Genomic DNA, 23,172 nt, shown 5'->3' on the forward strand with positions numbered 1-23,172 from the left:
AGGACATTTTTGTGTTTGTGTTCTTGAGCATATGTAAGTTTTTCTCAAGAGCCTATGCCACTAAGTGGAATTTCTAAGTTGTAGGTACGGGCGTGGTCAACTTACGAGACACGGCCAGTGTTCCGCAGTGTTGGGAAGACTGTTAGGGTCTCTCTTGAAAGAATGATTTCGATGTGATTTAAATATGTGGATCCTGTCTTCAGGCGTGTTAGCCCTGTAGATGGTAACAGTTGGGATGCCAATAACAGAAAAACCAACTTGGGGCGCCTGGGCAGCTCAGCTGGCTAAGCGTCCGACTCTTGCTTTGGGCTCAGGTCATGATCTCGCGGTTCATGGGTTTGAGCCCTGCGTCGGGTTCTGCACGGACAGTGCAGAGCCTGCTTGGGATTCTCTCTCTGGCCCTCTCTCTGCCCCTCCCCCACCCACGCTTGCCCTCTCTCTCTCTCAAAATAAAGAAGTAAACTTTAAAAAAAAAAAGAAAGAAAAGAAAAACCAACTCAAAATGGCTTATGCGGACTCTGAATCAGTAGGTCCCAGAGTGTGAAGTGGGACCCGAGAGTCTCCATTTCTGACAGGCTCTCAGGTAATGCTGATGTTGATGGTCTGTAAACCACACTTGCGGTAGCAAGGGTTCGAAAACTTGGCTACACATTGAAACACCTGGGGAACTTTTAAAAAACACCGATTCTTGGATCATACATTTAGAGGTTCTGACTTCATTGATGTGGGGTGAATTTTAAAGCTTCCCACGTATTCTAATGGGCAGTAAAGTCTGGGAACTACTGGGGTGCCTGGGTGGCTCAGTTGGTTAGGCGTCTGACTTTGGTTTGGATCATGATCTCACGGTTTGTGAGTTCGAGCCCCACATTGGGCTCTCTACTGTCAGCACGGAGCCCACTTCAGACCCTCTGTCTCCCTCTCTCTGCCCCTCCCCCGTGCAAGGGCTTGTGGGCACACTCTCGCGCTCTCTCTCAAAAATAAAGTAAACATTAAAAGAAAAGTTCAGGAACTACTTGCTTAAATTAAAAGAAAAACTTGGTATTTTGCTCACCAGGATCTCTTGAAGACAGCTCCAGCATTAGTTCTGTGACACAACCACCTCCAGGAACAAGCTTTCCATCCTCAGTGGGTAGGTTTGGCCCTCAAACTAGCTCCCCCCGGGAGCACAGAATGGCTGCTACAGCTCCAGACACCTCATGCACATCCCACAATGTCCAAGAAGACAAGCGACTGTTTCTTCCCAAGTGCCTCTTATCATCAACAAAGAATACTTTCCTGGAAGCTCTTTCTCTCTGGGCTGATTGGCTGGGGGAACAGGAGTGCCACAAATGACTTAAACCAGTGGTTCTCAAAGTAGGGTCCCTGGACCGGGAGGATAAGCATCACCTGGACACTCCATGGAAATACAAGAGGCCCAGCAATCTGTGTTTTATCATATCAAGTCCTTTAGGTGATCCTGATCCATGTTCAAGTTTGAGAACCACTGGATTAGAGTTTGTGCGTTAGTCCTGTAGTTCTCATCCTGGGATGATTTTTGCGCCACCCCCCCCAAGAGGCATTTGACAATGTCTGCAGAGTTTTGGGATTATTATAACTAGGAGTGGGGGTGCTACTGGCATCTAGTGGGTAGAAGCCAGTGTCGAACCTCGTATAATGCACAGGACAGCCCCGCAGAGAATTACCAGCCCCAAACGTCAGTAATGCTGAAGTTGAGAAACCCTGCCTTAGCCCATTCAGCCTTTCTTTTGAGTCCTTTGTAATCCAGTGGGGACCCTTGTCAGCAAGGGCAAAGGAGGACTGGCTGTCGGTTGGACAACCAACAGTGTCTGCTCCTAAAAATTACTTTCACAATAAATCAGACAGCCCACCATCTTTCCCACTGTCCCCTTGCAGAGCAGGCCTTTAGAAATAGCCCCATGGGGCTTGCAGGGTCAGGGAGGTTTCTATTTGTCAGGATGAGCGAAGGCCCCTGGCTCTCTCCTCTCTGAGGGTGGGGGAAGTCCTAGGGGATGGGTTATGGGTAGGGCTCACACTTGGTGGCTTACTCCACATATTATTGGTCATGCTACCAGGACCTTAATTATCTTTCTTTAAACGTAGTACGTGATTTTTTTTTAATGTTTATTTTTTTGAGAGAGGGAGACAGAGTATGAGTGGGGGAGGGGCAGAGAGAGAGGGAGACCCAGAATCCAAAGCAGGCTCCGGATTTAAAATCTTTTAGAAAATGGTTGGACGCATCCCTGAGCATGATTTTTGCACTGTTTTGGAGCCATTTTTTTTTAAATTTTTTTTTTAACGTTTTATTTATTTTTGAGACAGAGAGAGACAGAGCATGAACGGGGGAGGGGCAGAGAGAGAGGGAGACCCAGAATCGGAAGCAGGCTCCAGGCTCTGAGCCGTCAGCCCAGAGCCGGACGCGGGGCTCGAACTCACGGACCGCGAGATCGTGACCTGAGCTGAAGTCTGCCGCTTAACCGACTGAGCCACACAGGCGCCCCGGAGCCATTTTTTAATTAACTAATTTTGTCCAAGAAGTGTGGCTCCATCATTTACATGAGCAGTGGAACGGCCAGAATTTGATGTGTGAAAGCTCTCCTTTGGGGCCCCATCAAATGTGTAACGTTGGACATGTCTGCATTTGTGTGTGTGTGCTTGATTTTAGATTTTACTTTCAAGTAATCTCTCCACCCAGTGTGGGGATCGAACTCACAACCCCGAGATCAAGAGTGTCCTGCTGCACCGACTGAGCCAGCCAGGCGCCCCTGCGTCTGTATCTTTGTTGACGCCTTCCGACCCTGTCGGGCTTGGATTTTCTGCAATAATGGGAATGTTCTGTATCTGCACTGTCTCGTATGGCAGCCACGGGTGGCTGTGGAGCGCATGAAATAGGGCTAGTGCAACTGAGGAATTGATTTTTTTTTTTTAATTTTTTCAGGAATTGAATTTCCAGCTTTATTTAATGCTATTGAACTTAAATTTAGTCAAATGGCACTAATGGCTTCTATAATGGACGGTGCATCCTTAGACACCCTGCGTTTTTCCCAGGGTGCTCGGCAGGGTGCTGGCTTGCGCTGGACCTCGAGAGGCGCTCGGCACCCAGGCTGCTTAGAACGAGATGGGCTCTGGCTTAGAGGATGCCCTGTGCAGTCCATTTCAGCTGGAGGCCTCCGAGATTCCAGAGAGGAGCTCGGCTCTTTTGAATATTACCAAAACTGTACCCACAGTGGGCATTTCCCAAACTGAGGCAGTCCAGTCCATCCAGGACCTCCGAGTGCTTTGCTTTTGGTGGGGATTTTATCAGTTCAGCGTAGAAATGTTGGTAATGCCATGCCGATCAGAAACTCTATCAGGTAATTAATTGAGTAACAAGTAATTTGTTGTCTAGTTTAAAAAAACAAACAAACAAAACTTCTGGGGCACCTGGGTGGCACAGTCAGTTGAGTTGAGTCCGTTGACTCTTGATTTCAGCTCAGGTCGTGACCCCAGGGTTATGGGATCGAGCCCTGCGCCGGGGTCCACGCTGACTGTGGAGCCTGCTTAAGTTTCTCGCTATCCCTCTGCCTCTCCCCTGCATGTGCTCTCTCTCAAAAATGAAATAAAATATGTCTTAGCTCATGCAGTTTGTTTGGTAGACAAAAATCTTTCCAAACGTGGAATTGGGTGAAGAAATACGTAAATGGCCCCCCAGTGGCACTTAGGTTAGAGATAGTTAATCTGGTCCACCCCCCTCACTTTGAGAAAGGCAAATCAACACCCAGAGAGGGAGTGACCTGTGTAGGGCCACCTGGCTGGAATGGGGCTGCGTCAGGACTAAAAGCCAGGGTCCCACGCTTTTTGGAGAAGCTGATGTCTGAACAGGGTTCTTGTGACCCAGGGTGTGTGTGTGTCTGCCCTGGGCTGTCTGCACCCCTGAGACAGTGAATGTCTGTGACATTCCCTTTGATCAGTGATCGGAAGACATGGAGGTTTAAAAACCTCTTTGATCTTGGAGTTCTAGAATAGGGGTAGGAATAGGATTGGACCAGTTCTTGCAAAGCAGTCACTGGAATGTCTGTGCCCCCATCACAGCGGGGAGCTACCTGGAAAGAAGGTCACGAAAAATGCAAATTTGGGGGCCCCACTGCTGACCTTGCTGTGGCGGTCTGGCACACTGGTGCTCCCTGCCTCCTGCTGTGCACATCCTGGTGTAGCACTCTCCCCCGCCATTGACCATTGACTCTGCACTTGCTATGTGACCTGCTCTGGGCAATGAGACGTTGGCCAGCATGAGGGAAGCAGAGGCTTGATAGATAAGATAACTTGAAAGACAAGTTACACGTTGGAATTTGTCCTTTTGGAATGTTTGCTCTTGGAGCCCTGAGCCCTGAGTCCATGTAAGTAGGTCTAAGGTACCCTGCCGGAGAGACCACAGCCTGGGGGGAAAGAGAGGGAGAGGGACCGGGAGTGGCAGGCCAGCTAGCCCAGCCGACTCAGCCGAGGGCCAGTCATGTGAATGGAGAAGCTGTCTCGGGCACTGTAGCCCCAGCGGAGGCCATTGTAGAAGAGATGAATCACCCAGGTGAACCCAGCCAACCCCCAGAATGGCCAAATATAATAAATCATTGTTGCTTTACATCACTAAATTCTGGGGAGCTTTGTTGTGCAGCCACAGACCACTGAAACCCCCTGCTGGATCAGAATCTCTGCGGGCCATGGCCAGACTCTCCATTTTAGCCAAAACTCCAGATGGTTCTTGGGCTTCCTAAAGCCCGAGAACCCCTGGAAGGGGAAAGGGCCTGATTCAAATCACCATGAGCTGTGTGACTTCATACAAATCCCTTCGCTCCTCTCCTTCTCCTTTTCCTTGTGGTGCCCCTTGTGGTACAGACTCCATAGATTCTTGGGGAGGAGGGGTGTTTCTTTAGCCATTTCTCTGAACACTTTTCAGCCCCACATCCTTTCTCCTCTCCTCTTGGGACTCGAACAACATGAATGTTGGCTCTTCTGTTGGGGACCCAGAGGGCCCTGAGGCTCTGTTCTTTTTTTTTTTTTTTGAGTTTATTTATTTATTTGGGGGGGGGTTGGAGAGAGCAAGTGTGAGTGGAGCAGGTGCAGAGAGAGAGGGAGAGAGAGAATCCCACGTGGGCTCCATGCTTAATGTGGAGCCCAATGCAGGGCTTGAACCCACGAACTGTGAGATCATGACCTGAGCTGAAACCAAGAGTCGGATGCTTAACCAACTGAGCCACCCAGATGTCCTCATTTATTTTTTTATTTTTATTTTTTTTAAGTTTATGTATTTATTTTGAGAAAGAGAGAGAGAGAGAGAGAGAGAGAGAGCATGAGCGGGGTAGGGGCATAGAGAGAAGGAGGAAGAATTCCAAGCAGGCTCTGCGCTGATGTGGGGCTTGAACCCACAAATTGTGAGATCATGACCTAAGCCGAAATCAAGAGTCTGATACTCAATCGACTGAGCTACCCAGGTGCCCTGCCCATTTTTAAAAAAATACATCCTTTCTCTGTTATGCAGATTGGGTAATTTCTATTGTTTTATCTTCAAGTTCACAGATTCTTTCCTCTCTGTCTCCACTCTGCTGTTGAGCCCATCCAATGACCTTTTGGTCCTAAATTTTCAGTTTGACTCTTCTTTGTATGTTCTATTTCTTTGCCAAGGCTTTCTATTCCTCATTTGTTTCCAGGGTGTTCCTAATTGCTTGTTGAAGCACTTTTGAGACTGCAGCTTTAATTTCCTTGTCAGATAATTCCAGTGTCTGTGCCATCTTGCTGTTGGCCTATGTTGGTTGCCTCTTCTCCTGCCAATTGAGATTTTTCTGACTCTTGGTACAACAAATGATTTTCCTATTGTATTCTGGACATTGGAGTATTGTTATGAGACACTGGCTCTTATTCAAATCTTCTGCCTTAGCAGGTCTCCTCTGGGACTGCTCCTGCGGATGCCAGGTCAGGGTAGAAGCTCAGCTTCCCCGGAGTGCCTGGCTAGCTCAGTCGGTTAAGCGTCCGACTTTGGCTCAGGTCATGAGCTCACTGTTCGTGAGTTCGAGCCCTGCGTCAGGCTCTGCGCTGACAGCTCATCGGAGAAGGCTGCTTCCTCACTTCCGAGCAGGGATGGGAGTTCTGGCTTCCCACCAGACAGACCTCCACTGATACCTCCCTGCCTGGGAAGGCAAAGGTAGCTCATTACTGCTCCCCCTGTTGTCTCTATTGACCTGTTACTGCTAGGGATGGTGACAGTCCTCCTAGGTCCCCACCCAGTGTGGAGAGGGTGGGGTACCTTGATACCACTGGGTGGGGATGGAAGTTCCAGCTCCCCACCTGTTCTCTATAACCACCTGGTGGAGGGGGAATGGGCCCCTGGTTACACCCAGGCACAGCTCCCCACTTGGTCTCTGCCCATGCAGAGGGGATGGGGCTGCAGTTTTTTTCCATGGTGTTTGGCCAGAGCAGGGCATTTATTGTTTTAAACGTTTTGATTTGCCAGACTGTACCTTTCCTAGTCCTTCCAATAGGGAGGAGAGGCTTTTCTTGGGGCTGTTTTTGTCCACAGTCATTGGTATTTCTGGGTTGCTGATTTCTCCAGCTCCAAATCTGAGATATTTTGGGCAAAAAGAAAACCCAGAGAACTCACTGCTGTGTTGTTCCTTGAGCCCTGAGATCCCTAGTCAGTCCGCCTTCTTCTCTCCCTTTTTAGAGTCTTTGTAGGTTTGTTTTATATATAATGTCCAGGACATTAGCTGTTCTTTCCAAGAGGAACAGGGAGAAGTATATCTACTCCATCTTGCCCAGGAATCAGAAGTCGAGATTTACCTGTTCTTTTTCTTTCTTTCTTTCTTTCTTTCTTTCTTTCTTTCTTTCTTTCTTTCTTTCTTTGAAAGAGAGCAAGCACGAGCACGGGAGGGGCAGGGAGAGAGAGGGGGTGGGAATATTGAGCAGGCTCCACGCTCAGCATGGAGCCTGATCCAGGGCTTGATCTCACGACTGTGCAATCATGACCCGAGCCAAAATCAAGAGTCAAACACTTAACTGACTGGGCCACCCAGGTGCCCCAACATTTACCTGTTCTTGAACTTCATATAAACAGAATCCACTCCCTAAATCTTTTTAAGGTTGGCTTCTCTTGCTCAACATGGTGTCTTGAGGTTATCCATGTGGTTGTGGATAGTCAGCTAGTTTTCATTGTTGTATAGGGTTTGACTGTGTGAACAAGCCCCAGTGTGGAATTTGCTGCGTGGAATCCTGTATAGCCACGAAAAAGCAGACCTACCTCTCCTGTATGCAGTAAACCACACAGTTTGCTTACCAATCCTTCTGTAGATGGTATTTGCATTGCTTCCAGTTTGGAGCTCTTATGAACAAAGGTGCTTTGAAGACAATTTGCTGTGATGAACAGATATTCTTGGACATGTGTTTTAGCGACCACAGCACTCACTTCTGTTGGGAATAAATATTTCAAAAGCCTCTTAACCGGTCTGCTTCTTCAGCCCTTGCCTCCTACTTACTTTTCCATATACAAGTCACAGCGATCTTTGGAAAACGTAAATTGGATCCCTTCTCCCCCTCGCTCGAAAATACCAATGGCTTCGGGGCGTCTGGCTGGCTCAGTTGGTGGAGCGTGTGACTCTTGACTTTGGGGTTGTGGGTTTGAGCCTCATGTTGGGTGTAGAGATTACTTAAAAATAAAATCTTAATGGGGCGCCTGGGTGGCGCAGTCGGTTAAGCGTCCGACTTCAGCCAGGTCACGATCTCGCGGTCCGTGAGTTCGAGCCCCGCGTCGGGCTCTGGGCTGATGGCTCAGAGCCTGGAGCCTGTTTCCGATTCTGTGTCTCCCTCTCTCTCTGCCCCTCCCCCGTTCATGCTCTGTCTCTCTCTGTCCCAAAAATAAATAAAAAACGTTGAAAAAAAATTAAAAAAAAAAAAAAAAAACCAATGGCTTCTCTTCATCTTTAGAATAAGATAGTAGAATCCTTCCCATGTCCTACAAGGCCCTGTAGGATCTAGCCCCTGCCTGCTTCTTCTTTGTTCCGACCTTATTTGCTGCCTCTCTCTACCTGCCTTTCCTCTGTCTACCGACCCGTTCATCCATCAAAACATCCATTCAGTTTGGGGGTGCCTTCAGCGTGCCTAGTGACTCCCGCTTTTGCCCTTGCTCTTCCCTCTGCCCAAAAGCACTGTTCCTGCAAATCATCACCTCCCCTTCCCCCTTTATTTAAGTGTCTGTTCAAATGTCATCTCTTCAAAGAGGGATTCTAAAATGTCCCCCCATTCATCCTCTGTCTTTACCCCACATTATTTTTCTTCTCTTTAAAAATTTTTTTTTTTTTTTTACCATTTATTTATTTTTGCGAGAGACAGAGTGTGAGCAGGGGAGGGGCAGAGAGAGAGGGAGACACAGAATCCGAAGCAGGCTCCAGGCTCTGAGCTGTCAGCACAGAGCCCGACGCGGGGCTCAAACCCATGAACCGTGAGATCACGACCTGAGCCGAAGTTGGACGCTTGACCGACTGAGCCACCCAGGCGCCCCCACATTGTTTTTCTTGACAGCACTGATCACCACTTGAACTGCTATTGTTTCTTTGTTGTGTGTCTCCCGCTTTGGCGTGAAGTGTCCAGGAGGTTAGGGATGTTGTCTGGTTATCTCCTGGGTCCCGCTCCCTAGAGCAGTGCTGGGCATAGGAGGTACTCGGGAACTATTTTGGGATTTGTTCAGACACGCCTCAGCTCAGATGGGAGGGCAAGTCCCTTAACTCGAACTTCCCCCACTCTAGTCTCCTGGGATCTCGTGACAATGCATATTCTGATTCAGGAGGTCTGGGGTGGGACCTGAGATTCTGCATTTTCCTCCCAGCTCCCAGGTGATGCCCAAGCTGCTGGTCCTGGGATTCAGGTGTCGAATAGCCAGGGCTTCATAGCTCTGAGCCTCCGTTTCCACATCTGTAAAATGGCTCATTGTGAAAAACAAGTGAAGCACTGTGCATGGTGCCTGGACTTAGGAGGCGCTCGGTACATATCTCCTGCTTTTCCTCTCGATGCCTTTCTGCGTCTGAGACTTGAAGTTGCCTCCGTTTGCTCTTTCCCCATCCCTACAGTTTAGCCCCCTACACAGACCCTCGGTGGAATTTTCTGAGCTGGCCAGCCCTGCCTGTCATGGGCAGGGGTTTGGGGAGGATTCTGGCATTTGGACAGTCGTGAGAACATTATGCAAATGAGATGCAAAGCAGCAGCTAATGAACCCTGATTGCATTGGCCCTGGCACTGGGGAACTGTAGGATAACTGTGCTGGGCTGGGAAGGGGGGGTAGTGAATGTTTTCTGGGTTGGACGAGGAGGTAGTGACAGAAGGGATCAGCTTCTCCTGGGTCGCCCGAGGCCCCCTCCTCCTATATTGACTGGTCCGCCTGTGGGACTGGAACCTGGTTAAGGTCCAGGAATAGGGCTGAGGACAGGCATGGCGTGTCTGTGTGTTGTGTGGTGCGGGCGTGTCCCTGAGCCCGCCTGAGACCTGCAGGTGGGAGACTACAGGGCTGCACACTGGTGGCTTGGGGGCCCTCTCAGTAGCAGAGGAGACTGGATCAGACTGACAGTGGGAGTGGGTGCTCTGCAGGCTGGGCACAGAGGGGGTGACAGGGGTCAGCTCCTCCCACAGAGCCTGTATGAACATAGGAGGGCAGAACTCGGGGTCTGCCAGGCAGTAGGTGGGCTGGATCAGGCTCAGGAGGGGTGGAGGTGGGGGGCAGCTATCTTTGGAAACCTGGGATGGAGCTGGCTCTTTAGGAGAAAGATGATCCGGGGCTGGGGGACTGGCAGGTGGGCAGGGGGCTCTGCTTACAATGCCTGGGAACTCAATCCCTCCTCGCCCTCAGCTGAGGTCTCCCCACTGTCTCCAGGGAGCCCCAGCTCTTAGGTGCCAGGCATCCCCACCCTCTGGCCCGGGCCTTGACTTGACCCTCTGCCGAGGACCTCCAGGCCTGTGGACAAGTGTCAGGCTTCTCGCTCAAGGATGGTCAGGCTGGAAGTCCCCTCTGAGGTGATTTGGGGGAGGGGGGGGCAGTCTTCACTCGTGCTTCTTGACTGGCCCTTCAAATGCATATAGTGACCCTGTCCTGCCTTTGATCTAAGGACGAGAAGCAAACTTGGTTATGAAACTTCCAGAAAATGGGTCGCTGTTGCCACGTGTCCTAATCAGATCTTAATGGAACCAATGCCGAGCGTTGGAAAAAGCTTGGCAAAGCAGTGGGTTCGAATCCCAGCCCGGGGATTTACTGGCTCTGTTAACTTGGGGAGACTGCTCAGCCTCTAAAGCCTCTGTTTCCTCGTCAGTTCCGCGCCCTCACCTGCAGGGCTGCTGTGACAGCCAGAGGCGCTGCAGGAGAGCAGGAGTTAGCACATCCACGAGCTCCGTACCCTCGAGGGCAGGGACTCTGTTTTGCCCACGGCTGTGTCCCGGCCCCTAGAACGATCCCTGGTACACGGTGGGTGCCTAGTAAGTATCTGCCGAATGAAGGAGATTCCCTATTTCATCTGTTCCCAGGAGGATTTCCCCCTTCGCAGATGACAGCTCTGAAATCTGGATGTGCCATATAGCTCATAGCCTTGGTTTAACTGGCGTCAGTCTCATCACTGAAGGGATCTTGCGTGGGATGAAATGTGGAAGAGGCTATTACTATTACTGTTATTGTTAACAGTTTTTTGCTTGATTTTTGGTTGGCTTCTGGGTCTTTCTGACTGCATCTGCCTTCTCTGGGCTGCGTGGGGTCCCTGGGAAGCACCCTGGGGCACCGGGGCTGCACTGATCCTTGCCAGGGTCCTTCTGAGGTGGTGCTGGGCAGGAGACAGTGCATCCCGTGGGGGCACGCTGTGCGTCCTGGGCCCCAGTCCCCACTTGACGTCCTCACCTCGCCTCCACCAGATGCCATCCCTCCTGGGGGGCTGACAGGGTTCTCTGAGCCTGGAATCCCCTCTGAGGAGGAAGGGCCCATTTTACTGGATCTGTCATAATTCCCAAGTCCCAGGACCTGGCTGGGGGATGGGTGGGGATATCTGTGAGCCTCCTAGGCAGAGGGGCCTCTAGGTGGGATTTAGTGTGGATCAGGCAGGGGACTTTATGAGGGAGGGGGTTGCCGGAGGGTGGGTCCTATGTCTACCCCCACCCCAGACCCCTCCTGCAGCAGGGCTGAGACAAGGTGGGCAGATTAGTGTCTGATCTCTAGAGGGCAAGTGCAGAGCAGAAAGGTCCTCTCCTAGAAGTTGATTCTGGTTCGGTCTCCTGGTTTGCTTGTGTCACCGATCCCCTCCCATGGGGCTAGGGGCTCGTGTATGCATCTGTTGCTTTTGTGTAGAAAGGGTTTATGTGTTGCACGTTCTGGATCCATGTAGATGTGCATACATGTGTCCTAAAGATGTGTAAATGCTGGCATTACTCTTACCGTGTCTGTTCCCTCTGCACATAAGATAGATGCACAGACTTGTGGAGATGCATGTAGGCAAATACATGTAATGGGAGTTTGTATTTATAAGTGTGTTGTTGGGATGCTCATTTGCGTAGACACACATCGGAGCATGGAGGTCACATGCGTGGAGGGCGAGCCTCGCTGTTTTCTCTGAGGGGTGGGTGATAGCTGTGGCCCGTGGGAGTTGGAATCACAAGGCCTCACTGCCAATAACCAGCCCAGGAGCCTTAGATGCTCAGACAGGTTGTTTTACTACCGTGGGCCTCACTTTCCCATCTGTAAAATGGGTATGGATTCTCAGAGGATGAGACTGTAGACAAGCATCTCATCCTCGGCCTGACCCAGAAAAGGCTCAAAATAAAATTGCAAGGGCTGACTGGGTGAGAATAAATGATCAAGTAAACAAATGTTTACAGAGCAGCAGGCAGTGAAGTTTAAGGACCTGAGGCAAGGGGAAGGGCAGGTGCCGCTTGCAGTGTCTCGAAGGGATGTTGGGAGGGAGGGTCTTGGGGAGAAAGAGAGGAGAGGGGCTGCAGCAGGGTCCCCCACACAGCCAAGGGTGGCCTGGCGAGCCCCTGTGCTCACTGGCATCTCCAAGGTGAAGTGTGTGCGCCCCGCCCGGGTTGATGTCCTCTCGAAGAAGCAAGCGTGGAAGGCGGGCGTCCCCTGGTGTCTGGGAGGGAGGGAGGCTGTGCGGCAGTGCCTGGTTGCCATAGAAACGAGCAGAAGGAGGTGGGTGGCTGGAGAAGGAGGCGGGTCGGGAGGAGGGAGGGGAGGAGGCAGCGATGGGGGGCGGGGAGCTGGCTTCTGCAGTTCTGGCTCTGCTGCCTTCCTGAGCCCGCGGTGGAGGGAACCCGGGAGGACAGAGCCCCCAGCCCGGGCACCAGGCCCCCTCCCTGCCCGCCACCACGGAGAAGGAGGAGGACAGCCAGCCCCTCCGGCCCTGGCCTGGCCCAGCGGGGGCAGTGAGCTCCTACCTGCCCCTGGCTTGGTGCCCAGACAGGCCCAGGTAGGCATCCCCGATGGGGACAGCTGGAAGAGGCTGCATGGAGAGTGCCCCCCACCCCCACCCCCAGCGGCCCCTGCCTTCCTACCAGCCGCACCTGGCAGGAGGCATACAGGCAGAGCCAGTGGACCTGGGTGGGAGCAGCCTGGATCCTGGGAGGCCCTCTTCAGAATCAGGATCCTCCTCAACAGGAGGACCGTCCCCACTGCCGCCTTCCTCCTCTGCCCCTCTGTCCCTCTCTCCACCACCGCCACAGGTCCAGACTGTAGAAATGTTCCCCTCTCTGGGGGAAGTGGGCTGAGCGAGCGGGGCTGGAGCTTCTGGGGACCCACAGTGCTCCCCCCTCCCCAGGCTGAGGCTAGAGAGGTAAGAATGCCCCCTGCCCCCACTCAGGGCACTGCTAGGCCCTGGCCATTTGGGAACAGCGTACCCACATCCCACCCTCCACACCAGCTGCCTCTGTGCCGGCCCCAGATGATCTCAGGCGTTGGGCTCAGAGCCCCCTGCTCAGACAAGAGGCATGTTTCTCCTTCTCCCCCAAGCTCGGGCCTTTTCCTTCCTTGTTCTCCCTGCAGACCTAGATCCCTAGATCTCCCAAGGGACCCTTGTGCCATCCTCAGCAAGCCCAGGGTCTCCATGTTGGGGGATCGGGTGGGGGTGCCTATGGCTCTCCCTCCCCCCCACTCTGTCCCTCTGCTGCATTGCTCCTGGGGACAGACTCAGCTGCTGCTGGGGAGCTCGGGCACTGCGGAGGAACCTCTGCCCGGTGCTCAGGAGGGGGCGGGGCTGGGGCCCAGGGAGGACCTGGGCCGCACTCTAACATCTGGGCACTGAAAGGACAGGGCAGGGCCTGCGCCAGTGCAGTGGGTGAGTGGCACCCGGTCCAGGTTTGCCCTGGGATAGAGCTGAAGGGCCTTGGATGCCATGGGGAAGAGATCCTAGCCTGAGAAGGGCAGGAGACTGGTGTGTGTGACCCTGGGTCCGCCTCCTTCCCCAGCACACCCTGAGAGCTTGGCCAGGTCCTTTGCTGGGACCACATTATGGGGCTCCCCATTTCCCTGGGCCCCTGGGGGTCAGAGTAGCTCATGCAGGGGCCGAGAAGGGATCCTTGGGCCTGTGACGGGGTGGGGAATACTCACCAAGAAGCCGACACGGCTCATTCATTTCTGCAGACGTTAGTTGCACCTGCTGAATGCTAGGCACAGGGGGCTTCTGCTTTGGGGTGAAGGGCCTGGGAATGAGAAGGCCAGACAAGGTGGGGAATGTACATCTCCCCTGGAGCCAGCAGCCAAGTAACCCGGATATACTGTCTCAGTCTGCTCCCAGCTCCTCTGAACCCCACCACCCCTTCTGCTCATCTCTCTCCTTTGGGGGGAGCTAGAGACCCTCCCTCCCCACCAGGGCCTGGGACAGGCATCTGTCCTGCCTTACCTTCTACAGCTGGGCCGGCCTCCATCCCAGCCAGAACAGGAGGACCGGTGAGGCCTGGAAGGAGCTGTCCCTCCCCCCAGGCCGTCCACCCCTGGCCCTGCCCTCTGGGAGGCCACGGATGCAGAAGGCTCAGGACAGGACCGACCCTCTCAGAGGAGCCGAGTGTGGGATGACCGGTCTCAAGGAGAGAGAGGTACCCAGAACAGCGAGGGCAGGGGCCTGCTCATCAGCAGCCCTAGCTCCTGCCTCCTCACCTGTGGGGTTTCCGTTTGGGCTCCCCAGGAAGCTGACCCTGAGATAAGGATACCATGAGAGAGGCTCGTTTGAGAGGTGGTCTTTGGAAAGACTGCGAATGTGTAGGCGAGACAGGGAGCCAGTTCTCACTGTGGATAACTAGGGCTCAATCCCACTGGGGACCTCTGGAGCCACTGGAGGACCCACCCCAGGCTTAGCCCACGGGGAGGGTGGAGGGCTGGTGCGTGTATACACCATCTCCCCTCCCCCACACCACCCCACCATCGCTTGAGGGCTGCTCCTGCCCCCTCATACCCTGCCTAACTTTTCTCTTAACTGTTGTCACCACCTAGCGAGCAAGGAGACACCTCCCTGTGGAGCCTGCTGCGCGACACCAGCACTGGAACAGTCCTAGAGGCTCCCTGGAGATGAACAGGCCGAATGAGATGCTTCCTCCTCTTTGCCTGGAGCGGGGCAGGGGGTGTGGTGCAGGGTGGCGACTGCCTTTAGGGATGAGTTTCTGGAGGAGAGAGAGGAGGTCTGGGGCTGGAGGAAGAAGGAGAGGGTAGAGAGGGTAAAGGCCAAAGGTTGGAGTCGAGGGAGGAGGGGAGGAGAGGCCAGCCACTGTGGCTTGTTGGCTTTAACCATTTTCTGGCTAGGATGAGCCTACCTGGTCCCCTCTGCCCTGGGTCTCTCTGGGGCCCTCCAGCCTCAATTGAGACCCAAGCTCTGTCTCCTCTGGTGTCCTGCTTTGTGTTTCCAGCCTCTTCTTTCCTCCCTACCACCTTACCATAGAGGAGATGGAACTTGGGGGTGGGGGGGGCCTGGATTTTATCCCCAAAGAGAAAGCAAGAGGAAGCCAGGCCTGGGGTCTCCTTTTCACAGGTCACCTGGAGACCTGGGGGTCCCAGGTGAGTCACAGAAGGGTATTGGAAGGGTGTCTTAGCTCAGGTTGCCATAACAAAATACCATAGACTGGTTGGGGGGTGGCGGGGCTTAAACAATGGGTATCTATTTCTCATAGTTCCAGAGGCCAGAAGTCCAAGGTCAGGGTACTGGCCTATTGGGTTCCTGGTGAGCCTTTCTTCCTGGTTTGCAGTTGGCTGCCTTCTCGCTGTGTCCCCCCATGGACTCTCCTCAGTGCGGGCATGTAGGGAGAAAGCGGATCTCTCTTTTCTTCTTATAAGGACACCAATCTTATTAGATCGGGATCCCACCGTTATGACATTATTTAACCTTAATCACCTCCTCAAAACCCTATCTCTAAACACAGTCACGTTGGGGAGGAGGGTAAAATATTAACATTTGGGTTTGGTGGGGACCCAAGTCAGTCTTCAGGAAAGGTCTACGGGGGTGTTAGCCCACAGAGAGGAGAAGGGGGTGTGAAGTCATCCAGGGAGCTGAGGGTCTCCTGCTTTGGAAGAAGCATAGGCAGTAATACCTGTGACAATAATGCTTCTGGCACAATAACCCCATGGGGTAGCTGGTATCATCACCTTCATTTTGCCGATGGGGAAACTGAGGCACAGAGCGTGTAAGCAACTTACCGAGGTCGCACAGCCAGCAAGTGGCAAAGCCGGGTTTTGAACTCGGTTGTTCTGTCTGGCCCCACAGGCAGCGCTCTCAAACCACCGTGCTAATATAGCAGGATTTCCTCTGCGCGTCGGGAGAGAACCAGCAAGGTGCGCTTCCTGGCAGGGTGTGACCAAGAACTGCACCAGGGTGTAGGGGTGAGATAGGTGAGGGCTGGGGTATTCAGGGAAGGCTTCTTGGAGGGGGTGGGGCTGAGTTGGCCCTTGGGGGAAGCAGGGTTATTTTGGTTTGGGGGGTGATGAGCGATAGGACAGCTGCGCCCCAGGGCAGGAGGGAAGGTGTGAGCCAAGCGGCAGAAACTGGAGTGAGGAAGGGGGTGGGGGTATGCATCACAGGGAGGAGGAGGAGAAGGACAGCACGATACAGCTGACCCTGAGCCCTCCTGCTGCAGCTGAAGCCCCAGGAGAGGCTGGCAAGAGTCCCGGTGTGGCCCCAGGTCAGGCACGGTGAGCCCGTCTATCTCGGGCTTCGGCCCGGAATGTTCGCTCGTGGGGCCTGAGACCCACCCTGGGTGAGGGAGGAGGCGGCTCTGGCTTCCCATGGCCCCACCCAGGTTTGAGCTGAGCCGCTCCCTTAGGAGAATGTCTTAGGCCCAGGGGCCTGGGTGACACCCACGGAGTGCTGCTCTGCCCCGGGACAGCTGGTGGTGAGGGCGGGGAGGGCAGGGGAAGGACTCATCCCCGGGTCTGGATCTGACTCTGTGTCCTCCCTGCTGTGAGACCTTAGACAGGTCATTTCACCTCTCCGAGTCTCAGAGAAGGCAGGGGAGTCACTGCCCATCTCCGTGGGCTGTGGTGAGGATGGGGGCTGGGGGGATACAGTGCACGAAGAGGCTGGCACATAGCAGGTACTCAATAATGGTGTCATTATTGATATACAGGGAGAGTGAAGAGAGGGATAATGGAACACCCTCTTTAAAAAAAAAACTTTTTTTAATGCTTATTTATTTTTGAGAGACAGAGACAGAGTATGAGTGGGGGTAGGGGCAGAGAGCGAGAGAAAGACACAGAATCTGAAGAAGCTCCAGGCTCTGAGCTGTCAGCACAGAGCCTGATGCGGGGTTCAAACTCACAAGCCGTGAGATCATGACCTGAGCCGAAGTCGGACGCTTAACTGACTGAGCGCCCCTGGAACAGCCTCTTCTGTCTGTGGACTGTGGCTCCCTGAGGAGGGAGTGCGCCACCCTGAGGGCAGAATCGTCATAGGGGATCAGGGAGGAAGAGACTCTGGAACTGGACCCTGAGGGTTGGCCTAGAGGACCGGAAGGGGATTCCAGGAGAAGCACAGGGCCTGGGAACAGAGGACAGGTGGGATCTGGGAGCCCTCCTGTTGTGAGAGTCTGGCTTTTGGTCGTGTCACCATCATTATCAACATATATTGAGCACCTACTGTATGCAGGGGACTATGTTTGGCTCTGAGGTACAGAATTCAGTGTTTCTGCCATTTAATGAATGAATAGAATGTGCTTTCGTTCATTCGACAGAAACATACTGTGCACTTAACTATGTGTCAGGCACTGCTCTGGATGCTGGAAATACAGCAGAGAACCAGACAGACAAAAACCACCGATCTTAGCAAGCCGACATTACAGTGAGAGAAGAAGACACAAATATGATGAATGCTGTAATGTTGGGAGCCTGGCATATGGTAACATGTGCTGTGGAGAAAGAACAATAAAGAGAGGAAAGAGAGGAGAATGCTGGAGGGTGGGAAAGAGTGTCAAGTTAGATAAGGGAAGGTCATGACATTTGAGCAGACCTGGAAATCTGTGGGGGGGGGTGGCATTCCTAGCAAGTGCAAAGGCCCTGGGGTTAGAACAGCAAGGAGGTTGATGGAGCAGGAGGAGTTGCAGGGCCTCCTGGGAAGGAATTAGACTTTTACTTGGAGGAAATGGGGAGTCACAAGAGGATTCTGAGAAAGGCAGTAGTGGGATCTGACCTAGGTATTAGCAGCGTCCCCCTGGCTGCTATAGCAGGGAACAGACTGGAGTGGGAGCGGAGGTGAGGGACACAAAGTCAGAGGCAGGAAGGCCAGTGAAGAGGCCACTGGGGACAGTGATGAGGGTGGGACCAGGGTGGTCGAGAGCAGAGGATCTGCTGATGGGTTGGCTGGTGGTCGGAAGTGAAAAGGGCTAGGGTGACTTCAAGGCCTGTGACTGTTAGTAACCCGCAATGTAGGAATCCACATGCCGCCTTTGGCCACAGCAGGCCTGCCCTCTCTGGGCTTATGCTCTTAATTCCTCTGTCCCTCATTCAAGCCAGGAGCAGACAGAACATGACCGAGGCCCCCACCCCCCAGGGTCTTTTAAAGGCAGCTGGGGCCTGAGGAGGGACCCCTTTCACCCTGGGGCTCCTCTCTCCCTAGAGGAAAGGTCAAGGCCAACATGAAAACTTCACACTTCCATAACGGTCTATATGTTTCAATAAGAGCTTACTACCCTTTTATCACTTGAGTGTCACATGAGACTCGAGTATTGTTTTCCCATCATGTGAGTTAGAAAAACAGACCTCGTGACAGGACTCGACTGAGATCCCCCTGGTAAGTGGTAGGGCTGGAGCAGAGGCCGTGCCCCCTGTTCAGCATGCTGAGGGCTACACCATCTTTGTGGGCGAGAAAGACCCGGCCCCTTCCCTGGCTCTACAACAGCAGCCTCCCTCCCTCCCCGTGGGACTACCGCCCCCTCTCCAGCAATGGTGACAAATCAGTAATGAGAGTGGACAAGCTCTTTCAGCTCCGTCCCAGCCTCTGGGCTCTCTCTGAAACGTGGGGGCCGTAGTAGCACCTGCCGTCTAGGGTTGCTGGCAGGATTTGATGAGTTAAGACACATGAATGGTCCTTGGCACCAAGTATGTGCTCCATAAATGCCAGTTATTATTATCAATGATAAAGGGCTTGCAGGGCCACGAGAGCTTTACAGCCACTGGGGAGAAAAGTCAGACGGGCATCGTGCCCATTTGGTGGGTACTTCTAAGAGCGTATCGCGCTTGCCCACGGGCACAACAGATGCCGGCCACACCGGCTTCCTGACTCTAGGAGATGCACCGTTTTCAGTGATGGCAGCTACTGATATCATCCTCATTTCCCAGCAGGCCCAACAAAGTCACGTGAATTGCCTAGGGTCACACAGCAGTTTGGTGACAGAGCAGGGACCCCCAAGGCTAGAGCTATTTCTGTTATGTGTGCCACCTCAGCTGGGACCCCGGAGACCCGTGACTTGCCTGCACTGAGGGAGGGACCCCAGCAAGTCCTCCCCGCTCCCCCCAGGGTCTGGACAAAGTGGAGATTGGTCTCCACCATTGTGTATTCCCGTCTAGCCTGACACACCAGGTCTTAGCTGTACTGTCCCCTTGCTCTGTATTTCCAGCGCCCTCTGGGTCCTGGCTCTCAGATCCCTCAGCTCTCCTCCTCGACAGGGGCCGGAAGGTTTAAAAAAAAAAGTGCAATTTATGCACACAAGGCAAAATTTAAAAGGCATAAAGGACCGACTTAAAAATCTCCTTCCCATCATGTCCCCCAGCCACCCAGTTCCCCGAAGGCGGCCACCACTACCAGCTTTCCAGAAGTGTTCCTTGCATATGTATTTCCTCCTATACAAATGGAAGCATCTGCAGGCTCACTGTTCTGCACCCTTCTTGGTTTGTTGCAGTGCCACAGCTTGGGGAGGGTTCCCTGGCATGCCTGCACCATCATTTACTTACGCAGTCCCCTGGACGAGCATCTGGGATGTGTCCAGCCTTTGGCTTTTACAAGTAGGGCTGCAGCACATGAAATTAGGCGTCATCGGTTTGCCCGATGGCTGGAAGGTGACTTCCTGGGAGCAGCATTGCGGGGTGAGGGAGGTGTGCCTCTGGAGTGGGGAGAGGAGACGCCGTCACACCCCCCATCCCCTAGTCAAGGCTAATCAAGTCACTTCCCCACTTCCTGGGGTGGACTCTCATGCCGACACGCCTGCACCCTCACCCCCTGCTCCCACCGCCGCCCTGCTGATGGCCGTGCTTTATCTGGATCCCGAACAGCGTAGTTCTGTATGACTTTACGGGTTCTAGGTGGGGCTCTGGCCCCAGGGATACTTACCTAACCTGGCTGAGAGTCCTTCATTAAGTATCCCTGCCTTTTGCTTTCCCATGTCTGCATGCAGTGCTCTTCGTGAGGGGAGTACTGCCTTGTAAGTGAACAGTGCCCAATTCAGAAGGAAAAAAAATTCAGACACGTTTCTTTGTCCCTTGATGAATTCTAAGCACCTTTCCTCCCACCCGCCCCCACCATGCACGAGTTTGTGGGGAAGTCTGAGGTTTTGCTAAGGGGAAAGGAACAAAATCTCCTTAGTGCGTAGGGGGAGCAAGGAGGAGGCAGCACTGGGGAACAGGGCCCTGGACAGATAGGGAGACTGAGGCCAGAGAGGGGAGGGATATCCTTGACCAAGGATCCTCGCGTGTTGGTGCCATCTGCCCCGGGCCTGAAGGTCAGCTGCTATAAGGGCTGGGCATCCCCTGAGCCCCCAGGATGGACTGAATTTTCCAGAGGCCAGCCCTCCCCAGGATCCTCATTGGGCAGGGTCCCTGAGACTGCAGTGCAGAGACAGGGAAGCATCCCCCGGCGTCCCCTGTCTGAGGCTGGCAGGCCTCACTGCCCCTTTGAAGACCAGGTGCCTGGCCCTCTGGGCTCTGTCTCCTGACTACTGAGCTATTCTTGCATGGGGTGGCAGTGAGGCCTGGATGGGGGATGGGAATCGGGCAGCGTCCCCAGCCCTGGGGCAGCACACGGCCTAGATTGGACAGCCGTGATGCCTGCCGACAGATCCAGGCCACACGTAGCCGCTCCGATACTCACACAGATCACAGTGGTCTGACCTGTAGGGCGGGAAGCCACGTGTCTGGGACTCGTAAGGAGACATGTAAGTGGCTAATGGAGGCTTTTGAAGCTGGGCATCAGGACAGCCAAAAGAGCGATTTACAGGGCCCCAGCCTGGACCAGAGATGGGAGGAAGCTGTGTTGCCAGCTTCCCAGGGCACTTAGGCCCGGGCTCCGGGTAAGGGATTTGGGGAGGTTCTAGGGGCTGAGACCAGGGACTCTGCTGGGTGGGAGAGCTTGGGGGTTGCTATTTGGCCTGGTGCAAGGGTTTGGGTGGATCAGGGTGGGGTCAATGCCAACGTGGGCAGATTGAGAAGCCAGCTGGGGTTCATTGAGCCTCAAGTGGGCCCTACAGGGTGCCAGGCCCTGGGGAGGGGGTGCAGACATGCCTAAAGACTAGCCTCATTGCTGGCTTTGAGGAGCCATGTGTGTCTATGAGGCAAACTGCAGGTTTATATAAAGCAAATATGTAATCGGGGGGGGGGGGCTCTAACTTTTAGCACCGACTCCAGGAGCACGAAAACAGTTGTGCGTGCCTTGGTTCTGGTGGTGGGGGCAGGCTTTTGAGAAGAGGTGCCACACTGGAGCTGGAGGATGGATTTGGGGGAGAGGGAGGGCAAGGATATGGAGTGGAGGGCTCGTGGAGGAGAGGTTGGGGGGGTGCGCACGAGGGGTGCCACAAGGTGACTCTTGGGGTTACCCTAGGGACGGTGAGCCAGTCCCCGGACAGGAAGTCCCCATCCCAGTGCAAGGCTCAAGCCTGTGGAGCCCTCATCCTCACAGCAAGTTGGGGGCCCAGGCCTAGAACGGGGCCCGTGGGGCGCTTCGCCCTTCTGCAGGGATCTCTCTCCTGCCCTCCCAGCGCATGAACAGCCCAGCCTGCTGACCACCGCTGCACTCCCACCTGTCCCCCCCCCCTCGGCTGCACCATGTCCGGCTCCTACGACGAGGCCTCGCTAGCTCCGGAGGAGACCACTGACAGCTTCTGGGAGGTGAGGCTTTGATGCTCCCCAGGTCCTGGGGACCAGACAGCCTGGCCTTGTGGCGGCCCAGGCTCCCACCCACCCACAACCTCAGGGCTTGCTCCCCAGCCCCTCGGGTCCCTCCAAAGCCCTTGGTGTTCAGTGGGCCGGCTGTAGCCATGAAGTGGGGTAAGGCTACTGCCCAACAAGCCCAGAGCCCCTCTGCCCCACACCTGCACCCGGAGAGATCCTATAGCGTTTCATGATGTGGAACAGGCCCCCTCCTGACCGTCTGCTCTGGGGGCCTCGCTCAGAGGCCTGACGCTTCACGAAGGCAGGTACAGAGCTCTACAGCTTACACAGGCTTTTACAGCTGCCCCCTGCCCTTACCCTGTGGCATGCGTTCCCGAAGCCCCCCCAGCAACAAAGACGTGGAGGCAAGACTAGAGCCAGCGTTTCAGGAGCCTCCCAAACTATTTGAGACCAAGAAATAAAATGTTTCGATTGGCTTCCAAAACCCAAAGTGAGAACTGCCAAACCTAAATTAATAAGTGTTTAATGAGATGTCTACAAAACATAATATTATGTCAAGAAGCTGCAGCTCAACTCAACACTTACATGACTCTATAAATATGATACATTGAGCTCACAAGAACAAGATGAATAATTCATTCTAGTCTGGGTCCAAATGATCAAAATCCCGCACTTTGTGGCAGCGAGGAAATTAGGTTTAGAGTGGGGTGAGGGAGTGTCGGGTATGATGCAGGGTGCTGGGGCCCCCGAAAATGAGAGGGTGGGGAGCCCCCAGGGCGCTCCCGCGGGGCGGCCAGGCGGCGAAGGTGGGAAGGTGGCCGTGGCGGGCGCCCCCTGCAGGACGCGGTGTCCTGGGCGGGCGGGGCGGGGAGGCGGGGAGCCCGCGGAAGTCGTGCTCGCTCCTTGGCCGCCAGGTGGGGAACTACAAGCGGACGGTGAAGCGCATCGATGACGGACACCGCCTGTGCAACGACCTGATGAACTGCGTGCAGGAGCGCGCCAAGATCGAGAAGGCGTACGCGCAGCAGCTCACCGACTGGGCCAAGCGCTGGCGCCAGCTCATCGAGAAAGGTGCCCCCATGCCCACCCCGTGCGCCTCGCCCAGGCCCTAACGGGCTCCCCACAGGCCCGGGTTCTGGGAGCGCCCAGCCACCTGGATGCACTTGCACCCCCTCCCGGGCCACGGGCCCTTTGGAGGCACCGTCCCCACACTGCACTCTGACCCTCCCAAACCAAGCCAGGTCTTCCCTGTCCCTGTTCAACACGACTTTGTACAATTTTAGGTTGGATTAAACAGAACAAAACAAAACAACCTTTTTATTTCAAAATAATTTTAACTTAGGGAAAAGTTGCAAGAATAGTAGAGAGAACTCTAGTCTTCAACCAGATTCGCCAGTTAAAATTTTACTACATTTGTTTTCCCAGTTCCTCTTTCCGTTGTGCATATGTGTTCTGAATCATGTAAGTGGGACGCATGCCACTTTACTCTCAATCCTTCACGTATCTCCCAAGAGTGAGAACATTTGCTTACGTAACCATAGTTCAACTATCAAATTCGGGACATTTAATATCACCCATATGCAAATTTGTTTGTGCTGGTCTGGGAGCCAATCCAGAAT

The 23,172-nt window shown here is 53.9% G+C and overlaps 1 protein-coding gene across 4 annotated transcripts in view; it reads left to right on the plus strand.

Moving 5' to 3' along the window:
- PACSIN1 (protein kinase C and casein kinase substrate in neurons 1) overlaps positions 1–23,172 on the plus strand; it is a 56,184-nt gene that overhangs the window by 26,367 nt on the left and 6,645 nt on the right. Inside the window, exons 1-3 of one of the 4 annotated variants that reach the window (XM_019830476.3) lie at positions 12,260–12,452; positions 21,398–21,550; positions 22,468–22,624. In XM_019830476.3, the coding sequence (XP_019686035.1) occupies positions 21,488–21,550; positions 22,468–22,624 (220 nt within the window). In that variant the 5' untranslated portion in view covers positions 12,260–12,452; positions 21,398–21,487. Of the gene's footprint in view, positions 1–12,259; positions 12,453–21,397; positions 21,551–22,467; positions 22,625–23,172 lie in introns of those variants that run through there. The other 3 variants (XM_011282261.4, XM_023253869.2, XM_023253870.2) reach the window with 3 other exon arrangements.

This window comes from Felis catus, chromosome B2, assembly GCF_018350175.1.
Source record: "Felis catus isolate Fca126 chromosome B2, F.catus_Fca126_mat1.0, whole genome shotgun sequence".
NCBI lineage: Eukaryota > Metazoa > Chordata > Mammalia > Carnivora > Felidae > Felis > Felis catus.